Here is a 17637-nt window from a genome sequence, read left to right as displayed (position 1 = left end):
CTAGTGTCTATGTATAGTTAAGTAATGATTATTCTATTTTTGATATATTGTGTAGCCTGTTATACTTGAATAGTACTCATACTTGTAGCCTGTTGTACTTGAATAGATATAGAATTTGCACTGGCACTGACACTCTCTTAAACTATGTTACCATTGCATCTTTCTACATTTTTTTCCACACCGCTCCTTTAAACATGCTACAATCTAACTTTACTGTAAGGTCACACTATTGATATCTTTGTATTTTTGTAGTATGTCTGTATGCCTATGTGTATGTATGATGTGTATAAGCTATTGGACACCTTAATTGCCTTTGGGATTAATAACGTATCTCTATCTATCTAGCTGTGGGTGCTCTTTTCAGCACAGATGGACACAGGACTTGTGAGTCTCCCCTGACTGCACTTACGCTAAGCTCCATATCAAATTGAAGCCCTTCCATACAACCCGTTCTCATTCCGAACTCGTAAAATAAGGACGTTTGGACAGTGGCTGTCAGCATCTGATGCAACGAAAAAGGCGTCTTTCAGCGTGTTTGTGTAACGCACTGGGGAGAGCAGCAGTTAGATAGGATTAGACGAGTAGTATGTAAGGGCAAATTTCCGCGTAAAGAGGTCGGTTGGGGTGGTGGATAGGTCAAACACAGGACTTTCACCCAGGAGAGCGGAGTTCGCATCCCACTTGTCACGCTTGCTATAGTCGTTTTTTTCTTTCTTCCCGTGTGTCCCAGAACCGTACGCCCACCCACGACCCTTTCCTAAACCCAACCGTCCCGTTCTTCCTGCGTATAATGGAACCGTAAGCCCACCCACGACTTTTCCTTAACATAACTGCGTCAAAAGGGACGGCAATAGTCCTGACCAAGCGCGTTTACTTATAGCGCTAAAGGGACAGCAATAGTCCTGACCAAGCTCGTTTACTTAAAGCGCTAAAGGGACGGCGCTAAAGGGACGGCAATAGTCCCGACCAAGCGCGTTTACTTAAAGCGCTAAAGGAGACTTTTAGCGTCAATAAGAACGACAAAGGCACCTGACCAAGCGTCCATATTTTACGAGATGGGTGTGAGAACGTGTTGTTCCATATCACTGCAATGTCTTCAGGACAAGAACGTGACAGTCCTGGTATGACCCAGTAAAAGCCAGGTCTTAAATCCCTTTGGAAAATCTGTGGAAAGACCGCAGTACAGCTGCTCACAGACGCTTCACTTTATACTTGACTGAACCAGAGTAACTATGCTCTGAAAAAATGGGACGAAAGGCTGATACAGACTCAGAGGTGTCATTACTTAAATTGTTAAAACAAGACCCATAACAGTAAAATGAACAAGCAAAAAAAGAAATAAAATACCAATGGAAATAAAAATTAAAGACTTAAAAACACAAAATTACAAACACAAGACAAAATCAAATTTAAATAAGTGAATCTTCAGCTACCTTTTAAAAGCATAAACAGAGACCACGGAACATAGTTACAGTAGCCCAAAAATCCCCCACCATATTCCATTTTAGAGATTATGCTGCCACACCATGAATTGTTAACAAAGTTGAACTGGCTGGATACTGTCCAAATGCACTGTATATCTTTTCAGCTAGCCAGTAAAGTCCCAATTAATTGTGAGCTACAGTGGGCAAAATGCTCAGATGGGCTTCACTTGGACCTAAATCGGTTGGAAGTGTGGGATTGCAGAAATGGAAAAAGGGACACAGCACCAGGCCATATCGCTCCTCAAGCCAAATGAAAACTCAGAGTGATGTGTCAATCACAGGACAAGACAGCGAGAGAGAGAGTCCAACAGCCAAAAGATCCAGCTGCCTGTAGGCCTTTCATGACATGACCTTGTCAAGGTCAAGGCTGTTAATACTGTGTGAATTGAGTTTAAAATCCTGTAAAATATATCTTACAGTAGTGAATAGCCAAGGAAGGAAAAGGGAGCCCCTTAAAGATGACTGTTTGCACATTGGGTTAGGGTTAGAGGATGTCAACACCTTCTTTGAACATGGAAAGCATGTTCTCATTTGTCTGTATGCATGGAGTTTACAAACATATATACTTGTTTTTGTCATTTAGGAGGACCTTGCTCTGACTTAAATGAATTCCTTGGAGACCTAGTCTAACCCTAACTATAATCACTACTAGGTCTACACGATGAATCGTTATAAAATCGCGATCTCGATTCACCCTGTTCACGATTTAATTTATGACTTTTTTTTTGGGGCTTTATTTTGGTAGGACAGCTCTCACAAAGTTCAGGGCTTCACCCTCAGCCAATGACAAAGCGCCTTTTAGTCACGTGTTTCACTTGTCAAGTGGGCGTGGTAGTTCAGAAATAAACCAAATGGATATTGATGAAAACCCAGGTACTAGTGATGAGAATCAGCCAACCACCACAAAGGCATGCTTTGCCCTCGTTGCAGCACCGCAAGGTAACACCACAAAGTGAAATATGATGAAGCCGTACAAGGCAAGAGGTCCGAAAGACGTTTCAATTAGCCTATTTAGAACCATGTTCAGGGCCATATTCAGCGCAGCCCGTTAAACTTCTATTTTTGGTAACCTACTTGAATGGCCAGTTGAATGTTAATTCTATAAAAGGCAAGCAGTTAAAGAGTGTGCTAAGAAATCATTCTGTTTTTGATACTGTACTTAAATTGGCAATTGACAAACTCCATTTCTGTAGAGACTGAAGCTGTAGCTGCAGCATGTTGATTGACATGTTTTAATTATGTAAACACATGTGCAAGGAGTTAAAATAGAGCCTGTATCAGGGCCATATTTAGTTCAATGTGTTCTATGTCACTATGTTCGGTAGCCTACTGTACTTAAATGGCCAATATGTACTTTATTTTCTTTATTCATTGAAGCCTCTATGTTTACAGGCTTGTGGTGATGCGCAATGTGCTATAGGTGCCAAAAAAAATCTGTTTGGTGCTGCCAATTTGTTTTGTTTTGTCATGGTTCATGTGTGCAATAAACATTACACTTCGTGAGAAATAAATCGTGGCAGAGAATCGTGATATCAATTCTAAGCTAAAAAATCGTGATTCATATTTTTCCCCGAATCATGCAGGCCTAATCACTACATCCCCAACCCTAAGCTTTACCAATAACCAAGCCTTAAAGTTGCCCTGCCACACGTATTTCATTACTTTGTGGTAATGTCTGAAGTTCTACCATGGACTCTGTAACATTTTTTGTGGAAGAAATGCCTTGGTTACCTTGTTTCAAGCCATTCTAGCGTGGTATAGAAAGCCTGCAGGACGACTCAGCTCGATTTGTGCCAGTTCTCATTAGTATTCAACGAGCTAAGCTGCTTGACTCTGATTGGCCAACAGCTAGCCAATGAGAGCCTGGCTATCAGCATCCTTTACCCAGCGCAACTGGGCAAGCTCATGAATAGTAATGAGTTTAGGCAACACCACGTCAGGCTGACCAGCTTTTGTAATTGGCCTGATTTCGCCGCTTATTACTTTTCAGTGGCTAGAGCTGACATATTTCAAAAAATACAAGTAAAAAACGGGTTTGTGTGGCAGGGCACCTTTAACCATCAAATGTTATGGTTTGTGGTGTTTAACTGTTTGTCCACAAATGGGAGTTGAGTCCCCATATTGTCAATGTGAGACTGTGGTCCCCACAAGGTTGATAAAACAAGGCAAGACTTACACACATTTGCACATAAAGCTGCAATATTTATTCTTGTTTTATGTTAACACACCAAATTATTATTGGTAATGTGAAAGGAGTCTCTCTATGTCAGTGTTGTGTTTACATCTTGTTTCGCTGGATCCAGGTGAAAAAATCAATATCTGTTTCAACCATCACAATTAAGTGCCTATATCCTACACAGCTATTAACCTAAAGATAATTCTATCCCTAACCTTAGAGGTCTTACCCCCAATTTCCACCAACTGCGGAACGTCTGCGGATCCGCTCCGGAACGGCGGCAGAGTCAATAGGTTTCCATTAAAGTCAATGTGTGTATTTTCACTGACTGCGGAACGGCTGCGTTCCAACTCCGACCCAGCTCCGGTGGTCCGCAGCCCTCTGGAGCAGATACGCAGAGCTTCTATATTTGCCGGACGCCGGAGAGCTCCGCAGCAATTCAGCACAGGGCAGATAGTGCGGGGCAGGAAGTCGAGCACAGAAACAAAATAAAACATCCGGTTCATTTTCAAAATGAAATACACCGTGCTCACGGCGGATCATATTTCCCTGCAATACACCTTGAAAACGTCATAATGGATGGAAACAAACTGTTGTTGGTTTTGTGGTTCTGTTTATAGAAACTACATCCTGTTATAGAGATCTCGTGGGTCTTTGTGACTTCAGCTGTCAGTCATGGCTGCAGCCGTTGTGCAACAAATCCGGAGCTCGTGGGTATTGAAGGACGGCGGAGCACGGAGCCGACACGCAGCGGAGCCGATCCGCAGACGTTCTGCAGTTGGTGGAAATAAGGACTTAGAGGTAGAGAGGCACCGATTACAATTTTCTAGTCCGATTCCGATTTTTCATTGAGTTTGACCTGCCGATACCGATTTTAGCCGATTCTGATTTCATTTTTTCTAACCACTTTACAGCACACACAAATTTATTTTCTATATTTTCTTTAATAGAACATTTTACATTTTGCATAGAACATAGACAAAGTTTTGAAAAGATAATCGATCGCTATAAAATAGAACTATATAAATTACTCCTGGTGTTGGAAATTCACACACATCTAAAGTGCAATGTTATGGAAGAACCATTTTCCTTCTAGAGAAAGGAAAAAGAGACTTGCTATCGCTGTGGATAACTAGCCTGTGGAGATCGCATGTGTGCGTCCTTGACAACTGTAAGTCATATAACTTATGTTGTCAATTCATTGTTAGCTGGTGATTTCGTTGTTTATGTTCTTCACCTGCTAGCTAGGTGGCACGTGGCTGTCGATATAATGGCAATTGTTGAACGCCCTTGCTCATGTTTGTATTTTATGTGCATTATTTACATGCTACAGTAGTTACACTGCATTAAGATAATGTAATTAATAATGGGTTTATTATTATTTGCTGGCCTATATATAATTCCTATGCATTGTGTATGGTAGCCTTTACAATGTTATTTATTTACAGCGTTTGACCAGCATAAAATCGGCATATGTCAGACTGACCGGCCGGTCGCCCATCATGGCCGATCATGTGAAAATCGGCCAATTCCGGTAACCAGCCGGTCAATCGGCCACTAGTGGCACTATAGAGTAGTGTATGGATGATGTTTTTTGTGTATATCTTGTTTATTACTCCCACACATGTTCTACATGTACATACATGAGCACAGGGGAGACAAGACAACTTCATAGTGTGTGTTTAACCCTTAAATAGGAAAAAAGTGTTTTCACTCCTAAGGTTCTCACAAAGATAGCCCCGAATGTTTTTTCAAAAACCCTGAATAAAACTCGCAATTTTGACCAATCACCGCAACTTTACCGCAAATTTGACCAATTACCCGGAGTTTCCCGTGACTTCAACCAATCACAGCAGTCCCACGTGCCAGACTTAGCATCAGTATGTGACGCTAAGAGCCACTGACCAAGCGGGAGTGAGAACGGGTTGACGTAACACACGTACGTCGCCAAATTCATTTCCTTGTTTCTGATATGAAGACGAGACGTGTGCGACTCGGAACATCTCACATTTACCAACAAAAATAGTTTTTAAGAATTATAACAAAAAAATCGCAACTTATTTTTGCAATTTTCACTGTCTCTCGCAACTTAATTTCAAACAAAAATACAAAAGACATCGCAACTTTTATCGCAATGTTTTACAAAAGCTCCTGCAAAATCAGGCATTTTGGTCTGCAACAATCTCAAAAAAAGGCTGCGAAATCCTGGAGGGACTGTGCAGTGATTGCAGAGATATACGATGCGCTTAGTTTCCATTTGACATGCAGTAAATGCATCTTGTCATCTGTGACAGGGTGTTGTCACTTAGGCAACTAGGTCTGGACTTGTCATTAGGCACTGTAATATGGTACTCACTTCTATACATACAACAAATTACCCTAATATATAAGTGACAGCTGTGAAAATACTGTGTGGCTCGATGTTAGGATCCTCCAACATCCTCATGACAGGCCACTCAACGGTAAATAATGCTAAAATGCAGAGGTCTACATAATGAAGGAAAGCTGGAGACACAAAGCAGTGAATGCCCACACACACGTGAGGCTGTTTCCACAGAGTTTTTACTCTTTTGTCTCTTAAATGCATGCCATGTATTTCCGTGTGCAACAGTGTGTTCTCCAACAAGCCATGTCTAATTTCCCCATCAGTTTGGGAACAAAGAATACACTTGTGAGCCCTTAAATACCAACTGGCCTGTAGATGATGTCCTTGCTGGCAATTAGAAATATGCATTATTTAGTAGTCTTGCATTGCCAGACCTATCTCCACAGCGCTGTGGCGTAAGGTCTGGCTACACCACACATACATTGAAGGATAGGGAAAAAAAGCTCTGGGCTTTTTGAATTTCATTGAATCAATCACAATCCCCTTGGGTGGTGCTAAGCTCTGGACCCAGCAATGGTGGCTCTGCAATATAGTCTTGGGCAGGAACTTGTTTTGGTGGAACAGTTGCATCCCGCAAAAAAAAAAACGCCATATAAATAATTAAATGAAGTTAACTGTTCACACAATACAGTAACGAGAGCTATTTAAATTAGCTGGATACATGGTTAAATGTAATTTGCTCGCCGTGTATACTTCGTCCATACCAATCTCCACCAATCATTTACCGAAAGAACGAAGTAAACCTGTCTTATTGCATGATCCAATTTTTCCTACAAAACCTGCCATTTTCAGTGTGTAGCTTGCTAGCTCGAAGTTTTTTGTTAATCCTAAGCAAAAGGATTTTAAGATTGGCAACAAACAGAGTTCCGAAATGTTGACGTTGATCCAGACTAATTATTATAGTGACAGGGACCCCCTCCCTTTCATTATTCATCAACATCAAAAAGGTGACAAATGAATGCAAGTTGAAGTTTATACATACCAAATCATCGGGGGGAAACTACCAAATGTGTTTATAAATTCACACAAGTGCACATACGCATAAGCAAAACATTTTTGCAGATGCATTTCTTCTCAACATCCAGCATTGAGGCCCTTTCCCTGTTGCTTATAACAAGTAAGTAGCAACAGAAACAAATGGATTTATCAAAAGGTGCTGGTATTATTTGCATGGGTCCTCACATGGGATGATTTTTTTTTGTGTCAAATGAACATAAAATTTTTATGTTGTTTTGACAATCCTGAACATTTGTGTGGACGTAACATTAAACTTTTGTGTCATGGATGGATTGGGGTTTACAGTGTATGATCATGTTTTCTACTCTGTTTTCTGTAAGTTGACATTTGTTCTATACTTTTTGTACTATAGCTTTCTCCATACTGAAATACATGGCTGCCAATAAGGGGTAGGAAAGCAAATATGCTAAAACTATATATATATATATATAAAACCAAAAATATTGGTACAGTCCTTTTGTCAGGCAGATAATTCCAATTTGAATGAATAAATTGGCATTCTTTTGGTACAATCATTCACGCTGTCTTTGTCTTGTTCATTTGGATCTACTCTGCTTCTGTTGTCAATGACTCATGTTGTCCTCAATTGTCTCTCCTGTGGGTGTGTGTTTTGTCTGTAGGGAACATCTTTGTGGTGAGCCTGGCAGTGGCAGACCTTGTGGTGGCCATCTACCCGTACCCTCTGGTTCTCACCTCCATCTTCAACAATGGCTGGAACCTGGGCTACGTTCACTGCCAGATCAGCGGCTTCCTTATGGGCGTCAGCGTCATCGGATCAATCTTCAACATCACTGGCATTGCCATCAACCGATACTGTTATATCTGCCACAGCCTCAAGTATGATAAACTGTACAGTGACAAAAACTCAGTCTGCTATGTGATGTTAATCTGGGCGCTGACTGTGGTGGCCATCGTGCCCAACCTGTTTGTGGGTTCACTTCAGTATGACCCACGGGTTTATTCCTGCACATTCGAGCAGTCAGCCAGCTCAGCATACACTATCGCAGTGGTTTTCTTTCACTTTATTTTACCCATCATGATTGTCACATACTGCTACCTGCGCATTTGGATACTGGTAATACAGGTGAGGAGACGAGTCAAGCCAGACAACCGGCCCAAGCTAACGCCACATGATGTTAGAAACTTTATCACTATGTTTGTAGTGTTTGTGCTCTTCGCCGTTTGCTGGGCACCGCTCAACTTCATCGGTCTGGCTGTAGCGATCAAACCAGAGGTGGTGGTTCCCCTCATCCCAGAGTGGTTATTTGTGGCCAGCTACTTTATGGCCTACTTCAACAGCTGCCTTAATGCCATTGTGTATGGTGTGCTAAACCAGAACTTCAGACGGGAGTACAAGCGCATTGTAGTGTCAGTGTGCACAGCACGCATCTTCTTCCAGGACAGCTCCAACGATGCAGGGGAGAGACTCAAGTGTAAACCGTCACCCCTCATGACCAACAATAACCAGGTCAAGGTGGACTCTGTCTGATCCAGAACTCAGAGGAATACCGAGCAGACATTAAAAGATGTGCTGTGACTGAGAGTAAAAAAAGAAAAAGGCAGAAAAATACCAAATATTAATATAAAACAGCTTCTATACTCTGAGCTGTCTACAGACGTTCATATGGTGCTATTGGACCTCTGAACAATCACAGTAAAGACAGGGGTGCATATTATCTTTATCTCTTGTTTGACTCTGCAGTACCTGTAGTACAGTAAATATGACGTACGTTTTGTTTTCCTGTTTACAGTGATGATATAAATGTATTATGCATTATATAAGTATTTATTTTGTATGACATGTCATGTAGATATATGGTAAGATACATCAGGTTCCAGTGAAATGAAGACAACATTATATCAGGCCAACAAAAACATTCTACAAAACTTGATTGAAAATATACACAGACATTCATAAAGTTTTAATTTTAATAACCTCATTTGTGACACTGTAACACAAATTGAGTGAAATGTGGGTTGCTGCTGTTGTATTATACCCTGCAATACATTAAGTGGAATATATATTTTAGCCTCTCTCTCTCGCGCGCTGCCACCTTGTGAGCTCATTATACTGTATGCATGGATATGCAGGAATTGTTCATATACAAAATAAAACCTTATATTGATGGAATATTGATGGAGTATCTGCTTAAGTCCTGTGTCCAATATACTCACAAATTCAAGTTTATTGCAAATCTGTAAATGCATTCAGAACATCACAGTTAAACCAGGAAGGTGGTGTCTAAACACTACAGTTTTGATAAGCTGCAATCCCAGCAGTAACGTTACAGCTCGTAGATGCGGGGGCTGTCCGTTAGCCACTGATAGGGACTGTAACTTTAGCTGATAGCTCTTGCTAGTTTGCACTAATCCTGGCAAAGTGGGTGATTGTTGGCCTTTCTGGATTATGTTTTTCCTGAAAAGGCGATCTTGTTAATACAGCCACACAGTCTTCTTCACTACCTGCTGCCATTTACTGCTCTAACTGTTTATCAATACTCCTTTGTTGTTGTTCCTATCATTGAATGAACTGAAGTCTTCTTCATCGCTCGCTGACAACTTTCGCAGGCCACTTCAACTAGGACCTAGTGGAAGGTATTCGCGAATGCCCGGAAGATGTGGGGAAATCATCCCACCCACAACTCATCAAAATATGACTGGCTAAGACACCTGTCCCTATCAAATGCATGCCCAGATTCACTTGCATTATACCGGCATTCGGTCCAGCTAGGCCCTGCCTTCACCCAGATACCAACGGAAGAAAAATTGTGATTGGTCCATTTATCCGACCGTTATATTGAACCACTGTTTGCCAAAAATAAGTGAGTCCAAGTTAACAATAATCTAGACCGTATTACTATCATTTCAGTGAATACAAACAGGAAAATAAATACATAAATAAATAATTTAAGAGTACAAAACTTATTTTAATATTTGATTTTAGGCCTTCACTGAATACCTAAATTATGTTGTCTGGCTGATCCTCTAGATTCATAATTATGCCAAGGATTAACTATGACAGCTCTGCTACAAATCTGCCTGAGTAATGTGATTTTATCCTAAGTGGAACACAACAAATGAATATAATAGGGCTGATGTCAGACATTTTCCCTCTGTTTTGCCTGTCTCATATTTGTGGTAGTTTAACACTGAAGCTATCAGGTTCTGCCTGCAAGCAAATTTCAAGGTGAACATATATAGGTGTTGGGCGCCAGTGTACTAAGGAAACTCTACTGCATAGGAAGCACGGACTGTGTTGCCTACTTCACATCATCTTTTGCATGTGTGTTGCATAGCATGCATAGGCAACCCGGTTAGTCTAACACAGACAAAAGCATCATGCATCACAGAAGAGAACGGCCCAACTATGTATTTGAAATCTACTTGGCTTATATAATGGCCGGTGAACATCATCCTCAAAGCAAAAAGCTGAAAGAGTCAGCTCCCAGCAGTCTCCCTTCCCCCTTCTCTATCTGCTTAATCCCAAGAGCTGTGTGGGGTTGTAAAATGACTGAAAGGGTTGTGGATGAGTAAAAATTACAGGGATTTACACTGCCCCCAACCAGTTATACTGTAATCTGGGCCCAAATATCTTTATAGCCCAGGATGTACAACAATGAAGAAGAGAAAAGTCAGGTGTTACATGACCAATGGCACTGATTTAGGCCCATCATCCATTACTGATTTGATATCTGTCTATGAATAGAATGTGTGCTTTACTGTGGCAAGGTCATAGATCAAAGCTCTTGCAGAACATATCCTTCGAAAAGCAGAGCACAACAAAGACCACACTGCCTTTGAGCTCCTCAAATCATATTTACAAGACAGGAGCTTTTTTTTTTCATTGGAAACTATACTTCAACATCAACATCGTTGACTTGTGTTGTCCCCCAGGGGTCGATTTTAGGGCCTTTATTCACTTTTGAGCAGCAGATCTCAAAACAAAACTACTCTTCATGACTACATTACACAAGAGTGAGTGGGAAAATGTGTTAATTTGAGCTTCTTAAATTAGTCTTGACTTTCAGAACACACAGTAACTATGATAAAATATTTTAAACTCAAGGTTTACTTGCTGGCCAAGGGGGTGACCACCCCTGTTGCAGTCTCAAGCCATACACAACTACCCTTTATCACCAAAGATATGTTTTTCTGGTCAAGGACAGGTTGGATAATTACTTCAGCCACGAGAGGTCGCCGCCTAACAAGAAATGTAATTATGGGGGGTTATGAACTTCTTGCACAATTGACCTATACGGTCGTTTTCTGGGTGAGGACGATCTGTTTTTTTACTATTAAGTTATTTTATGACCGATTTATTAGACAATTTTCGTTGTTTGTAGCACAAATGTAACTCTTCTTTGTAAACTGACCTTACACAATATCCAAAGTTCACATTTTTATAACACAGTACCTCAAATTTAATGTCAGGAGCATCTTTCACTAATAAATAGTTCAAACGTATCTGGTTGATGGTGTCTATTATGTGTTTGTTTTTTTACCTACACAAAAACTACAAAACAAAGTCTCAGCAATGAACCTTTAAGCAATCACCAATTTGTATTCAATATTTCATATTTAAACGTTTGAGTTATAGACAAAAAGATCAAATAAAATGCATCAGGAGATCAAAATTTGCGTTGCAGTACTCGCACAAGTTTAATAGCGGGTGCAGAGCTGAACACACCATTACATCTGATTGTTTTGGTTTAATTACCCACAACTGTTTTGGATTGTTAAAATTCTGTGGAACACATTGAACTCTTTTATGATTTCAATATGAGCTACAGTGACATTTGAGAGTTCAGAATGAGAAATCTATGCAGAGAGAGATATCAGAAGATATTAGATATTGTAGGAAAAATTACTTTGAGAGGCAGGATAGGTTTCAAATTGGAGCTATATTTAGGTAAGAGTAGCTGACATTAAGCAAGCATATTCTTTTTTATTTGTATGAGTGTGTACAATATCGTGTGTGATCACTGGATTATTTTATCAGAGGATACTGCCAGGAAAGGCACAAAGATGAATCATGTTTGAGGAACTGGGTTTTAATTGGCTCTTACAATACTGACATTCTTTCTAGCCCTAATCCTTTTTGTTATTACTTTGAAAATTTTAAACATCCTGTGCGGTACCTGTTTCATTGGACATAAATTTGCTGCTCCAGTTATATGTGCATGCTACTGTGATAATGAAGCCGTTCAGCCACCTTTAGTGTTCTTAAGAAACACTTGTCAGGGGAGTGTGAGGCTGACATCTTAATAGAGTGAGGTGACATGTTTGTGCCCTAATTAGTGTGATACTACTTTTACTTTGTGAGATAATTAGATTTTATTTAAACAATCACCTTTTAGGCGATGTCATTATCTGCCATGAAACACTGACACACACACACACACACACACACACACACACACACACACACACACACACACACACACACACACACACTCAGATACATATACACTTTTTTTTTACTTGTCAAAAGCCCAGGTGTTACTAATTACATGAACAAATGGCTCTTCTGTCAGCGGACGAGATCTAGTGGTGGCAGCAGCAGGGAGCGGTGACAAAAAGCAAGCAAGACACTGTTTGTCTCTTATTCACAGTCTGTACAGAAAGTCCCAGAAAAAACATCCCAATTTAATAAAATGATATCATCCATTCATGTCATGGCCTCCACCTCTGCTTAAGCTTTCCCTCTCTCTCAGTGTGTGTGTGTGTGTGGCTATGATTACTCAAGCAGAGTCAGGTGTGCCGGTTATGAGTGGAGCTTCACCAGCTTCCTCCCATTCTACAATGAAATCTGCCTACAAGAACTCAGCACTACCACACTCATACTGCCAGAAAGTTGCTCTCGCTGATTCCATCTGCTCAGTTTTTTTATTCCTGTGTGACTGTTGGTTTTTGCCTCTCGGTTATGGACTCTGCTCAGATCATTCCTGGATACCGCTTTGGCTCCACCACTCCTGCTTACCCCCTGTCTCGACTCTCAACTTTGAATCTAGTTCACTCCCTGTTTGCAATATTTAAGGTTGTAAATAAATCTTACAAATTATACACCTGCCTCCTTTCCCCCGTGTCTAGTGCTTGGGTTCCCTAGTTATGCTGTAACAATTCAACTTGTACTCAGTTTCCAATATTTTTATTTTTATTTTTTTAGTATGTTCCTCTGTATGACAGGGTAGCCTAATACAATGCAATATAGGCTATCTGTGATTATCATGACAGCTCGATATGCTTCTCGGAGATGCACATAAGCATGCCGGGGAAGCATGTTCCAGTGAACACTTCTTGCACTGTTAACGGAGATGACTAACCCTTATTTCTCTTACCTCATTATACCCCTTTTGGTTGAATTAACTCTGTATACATGCATTGAATGGGTCAACATCAATATCATGACGCATGACTTAGGAGATATAGAAATAACAATAACAAAATGAATCCAGATATATTGTTTGTTTTTGTGTGTGTTTCAGATTTCTCTTAACTCTGCTGAGATTCAGTCCCATGATTCTACAGGATTCTGGAGGCAGTGTAGTTCACCACTACACCAGACTATCTGTAGTGCCAAGCAACCTACACAACCAGAGAAAAAAATAAAGTAACAAAGTCTGAAGAATCTGCAGAAAATTCACCTTATTGAATCAGTACAGTAAATAGGCATTCACAGCACTTCCCCTCTTTTCCTGGATTACAGGCACGATGGCTGTTTTGATATTGAACTATGGAGGGCACTACAGTGCCTTATGTCTGCAGCGTCTCCTATAATGCGTAAAATCTTACCAAATTTTTACTTTTAAAGTGGGTGAATCATGTTCTGTTTTACTGAACTAGTCCAAAAGGATGTTAAATATTCTGTAGAACAATCAAAACATTTTAAAAATCCAAAGTATCCATGCCATGGTAAAATGTTGTTTTTCATAGTATTTACAACACGTTTGAAACCTCACTAACATCAGTGAATCAAATGGGAATAAATAAGTATAAAACTGTGAATGTACAAACAGCATTAGGTAGTTTAGATGTCTATGTTGCCCCCTACAAGGAGAAAAGGCCGAAGATATCACACCAGGCATGGTTAAACAAAGCCACCCAAGATTTAAAAAGAGTCTGTAGAAGACAGGAACATAAATGGCAAAAAAATGGTTTAAATTTATTTTATTAACTCTGATGAAGATGAAAGATGAAGATGCGATGATCAACTATCAAAAGGCAGTTTACAGTTTTTGCCAATTGCTTACACACTGAAATCAAACGTATTACACAATTATCAAAACCTTGCACTCAAGGAGCAAAACATTGGCCCAGATGCCTGTACTACGAAGCGAGATTTGGCGTTAACGAGCTAACTTCAGGCTCAACCCAGGGTTTTCTGTACTACGAAGGTGGATCACTTGTGATCGGGTTCAATTGCCGTGGTAACTTATGCTGAACGCCTAACCTGGTCGGGAGCAGGTTATGTTGGAGATTAGAGATCAACCGGTGTAAAAGCACCGCCCACTGACCAATCAATACTCGACTGATAACGGCGTCACCGTTCTTAGAAGATCAGCTGGAGCTCGGTTCGCGGAGAGAGAGAGAGAGGTGCGCTCATAAAAGTTAAAACATTTCGAGACCGACAACCCCGTTAACATTCCCTGATGGGTATTTTTATGAAAGATATAGATTTTCAGCGGAGGGAATTACTTATAGGCTATTTGTTGCCTTCTTTAGCCGTGTGTTGCCAATGTGCACATCGGTTTAAATTATGTTTTTATGTTATTTTTTATTTTCTCTCACGATCGCGCACCACTGCTGGATTTGCAACTGAAATAAAAGCCTAAAGCAACGACAGTTTATGGAAAGCAAAAGTGTAATTATATATGGTCAGATCTTGTGCCTGACTGATGGGGAAGTGAACAGCTTAGTCTAATGTATTGTAGTGGGTGTACTGTATTGTATATTGGCCAGAATCTGCCTTTGGGGGAGGAGGGGGGCATATCATAGTGGGGGGTCTGGGTGTCCTCTCCCAGGGAAGTTTTAAGCATCAACGACTTCATTTCCTGCATTCCGATACACTTTTATGCACCAATTTATGGTGAAATACCTCCATTGAGCCTATGTGAAGAAAAAAGCACAGATGACAATTCAAAATATATCAAACATATAATGGAAAGTATGTTGTTACGTGTCATTGGGCATTTTTAAGTGAGTATATGGAAATTCTGGAGCTTACTATCACGTAGACTACACCACTGGATATTGATAAGCTAAGCGTTGTGATTTACGCATAACAGCGTCGGCTTTTTTGCCAGCTTTCTTTCCTGCGTTTTGCCTGTTGAACCGTGTCTGTGTTCTTCATATTTATGTAGAATTATAGTTTGTTCTTCTTGTTTAAAAGATGCAGCTCTGGTAGATGTTTGCGATTGGTCGTGGGGCGCAAACACCGCCTCTTTTATGTGAACGCGCACGTCTCTAGATTGGAAAAACCTGGGTTGACTGAACTAGTTGATAACCAGCGTCGTGATACAGGTTATGCGGGACCACGGTTGTTAGGTTAGGTGAAGCCGGATCACTGAAAGAAATCCAGGACATGTTGATCTTGATTCGTAGTACAGGCCTCAGATGTGCACCACTATAAGCACAGCCTGTGTCAGCCTCACACTTTTTGCAAAACAATACACACAGTGATTTGCAAAACACTAAACACACTTGTATACATTAAACACAGAAGTATATCATGATGTCACTTCCTTCCAAAGCACTTGACTGTCAAATGACCACACCTATGAGCCAATCTGTGAAACACAGCCATCAGGTGTGTAAACACATGATTGCTTAATTGTAGTCACACCAATCAGGTTTAAGCACTATACAAATGCAGCAGGTAAGTCTAGTATTTTCTGTACTGTACTTTCAGGATTTTGTCTGAATTGTTCTGCTAATTGGGTGTGTGGTTGTGCTAATTGTGTGTTGTGTTTTGAAAAACCTTTCCCTGTTTTCAAAATAGTAAGAGGCAAGAGCTTTGTTCTTTTCTAACTTAATTTTAGCTAATCATTCCAACCCTAGAATTGTATTCAAAGTTACTGACTTATTACGGATGCCTCAAATGAATTGTGTGAGAATTTGTTACGCTTTTTGAAAAAAAAGAGTCGAGGAAATATGACAACAAATTAAGCCCTGAGAGCATATTTTACATCCAAGTCGTGACATTCTTAATTATTTTAGTAATTTTAATCCGGTATCACTGTCCATTTTATCTGATACAATGTCCCGGATGAAACCCACTACCTGCAGCCTCGATTTTATTCCAACTCAATTTGTCAAAGAGGTTATTGATATGGTTGGGCCCAGTATTTTACTAATGATTACAGTAATAGCTCCTTTGCAAGTGTAATTTTCCCTTCCTCATTCAAACATGCTGTGGCCCATCCTCTTTTAAAGAAACTAAACAATGACCCTTCTTTTCTTAACAATTTTAGACCAATATCTAAACTCCCATTTTTATCAAAAGTTTTAGAGAAAGTGATTTCAACCCTTTTCAACTATTAGCTTTTATGTGTCATAACAACATATTTGAAAAGTTTCAGTCTGGTTTTAGAGCTCTTCATAGCACAGAAACGGCCCTCCTGAGGGTAACTAATGACCTTCTTTTAGCAGCCGACAGGGGTAAGAGCTCAATTTTAATTCTTTTAGACCTATGTGCAGCCTTCGACACAGTAGACCATACTGTTTTAACTGACCGCCTTAAATCCTGGGTTGGCATCAGGGATATTGCACATAGCTGGTTTTATTCTTACCTTTTAGAAAGTACCTACTCGGTCTCCATAGGTAATTCAATCAGGAGAGACTTTGTTGCAGATATGCAAAGATTTATTGTACGAAAGCATGATATGACATGTACAGTCTTTGGAGATTAGACTCCATCATTATTAAATGATAATAATTAGGGGGTTAGAAGGCCAAAAGCTGATCCCCCGATGGAGTCTAGACACTGATGGCGGTGTGAGGAACCCGAAAGTCGAACCAGGTGAGCCGACGCAGTCTGGTCGGAGGAGGAACCAGGAGCCGTGCGGGATGAAGGCCGGAGGAGCAAGGGGAGGAGGAGGGTTGTTCTTAGCCTGAAATGACAACTGAGCAGCAGAGAGAGACAGGTTTAAAAACAGAGGTGTCGTGCTGTGATTGGCTTGAGAAATTCAGGGCCTCTTCTGATTGGTTAGCTAAAGTGGGCGTCTCTAACATCTGTTCAGTTTATAAGAGAGAGAAACATGATTAGTTAGAAGTCTTCCTGTCAGAATTTTCGCTGAGCTCCATTTACTCATCATCTATTGCAAACATTACCTGTGGTGTACCACAAGGTTCGATTTTAGGCCCAATTTTATTTTCAATCTACATGCATCCACTTGGCAGCTATTTTTGGAACCCTGAGAGAATAGGCACAAAAGGTCTGGGGTATGTGTGTGTGTGTGTGTGTGTGTGTGTTTGCGTGAGACAGACAAGCTGATAGAGACCCATAGTTTCAGCAATGTAAAATAGACAGATGTTGATGCAGGACAGTTAAGAGAACATGCATGTCATTACAAAAT

At 40.4% G+C, this 17637-nt stretch overlaps 1 protein-coding gene across 2 annotated transcripts in view; it reads left to right on the top strand.

Moving 5' to 3' along the window:
- Window positions 1–14306, top strand: part of mtnr1aa (melatonin receptor 1A a) — a 54424-nt gene extending 40118 nt beyond the window's left edge. Inside the window, exons 2-3 of one of the 2 annotated variants that reach the window (XR_004897210.1) lie at window positions 7684–8982; window positions 14296–14306. Coding sequence is in view for 1 of the 2 variants with exons in the window: in XM_031302346.2 (XP_031158206.1) it covers window positions 7684–8552 (869 nt within the window). In the remaining variant the exon portion in view is untranslated. Of the gene's footprint in view, window positions 1–7683; window positions 8984–14295 lie in introns of those variants that run through there. The other variant, XM_031302346.2, reaches the window with a different exon arrangement.
- Window positions 14307–17637: the final 3331 nt, after the last annotated feature.

Source organism: Sander lucioperca, chromosome 4 (assembly GCF_008315115.2).
Source record: "Sander lucioperca isolate FBNREF2018 chromosome 4, SLUC_FBN_1.2, whole genome shotgun sequence".
NCBI classification, from domain to species: domain Eukaryota; kingdom Metazoa; phylum Chordata; class Actinopteri; order Perciformes; family Percidae; genus Sander; species Sander lucioperca.
This window is presented reverse-complemented; position numbering and strand designations above follow the sequence as displayed.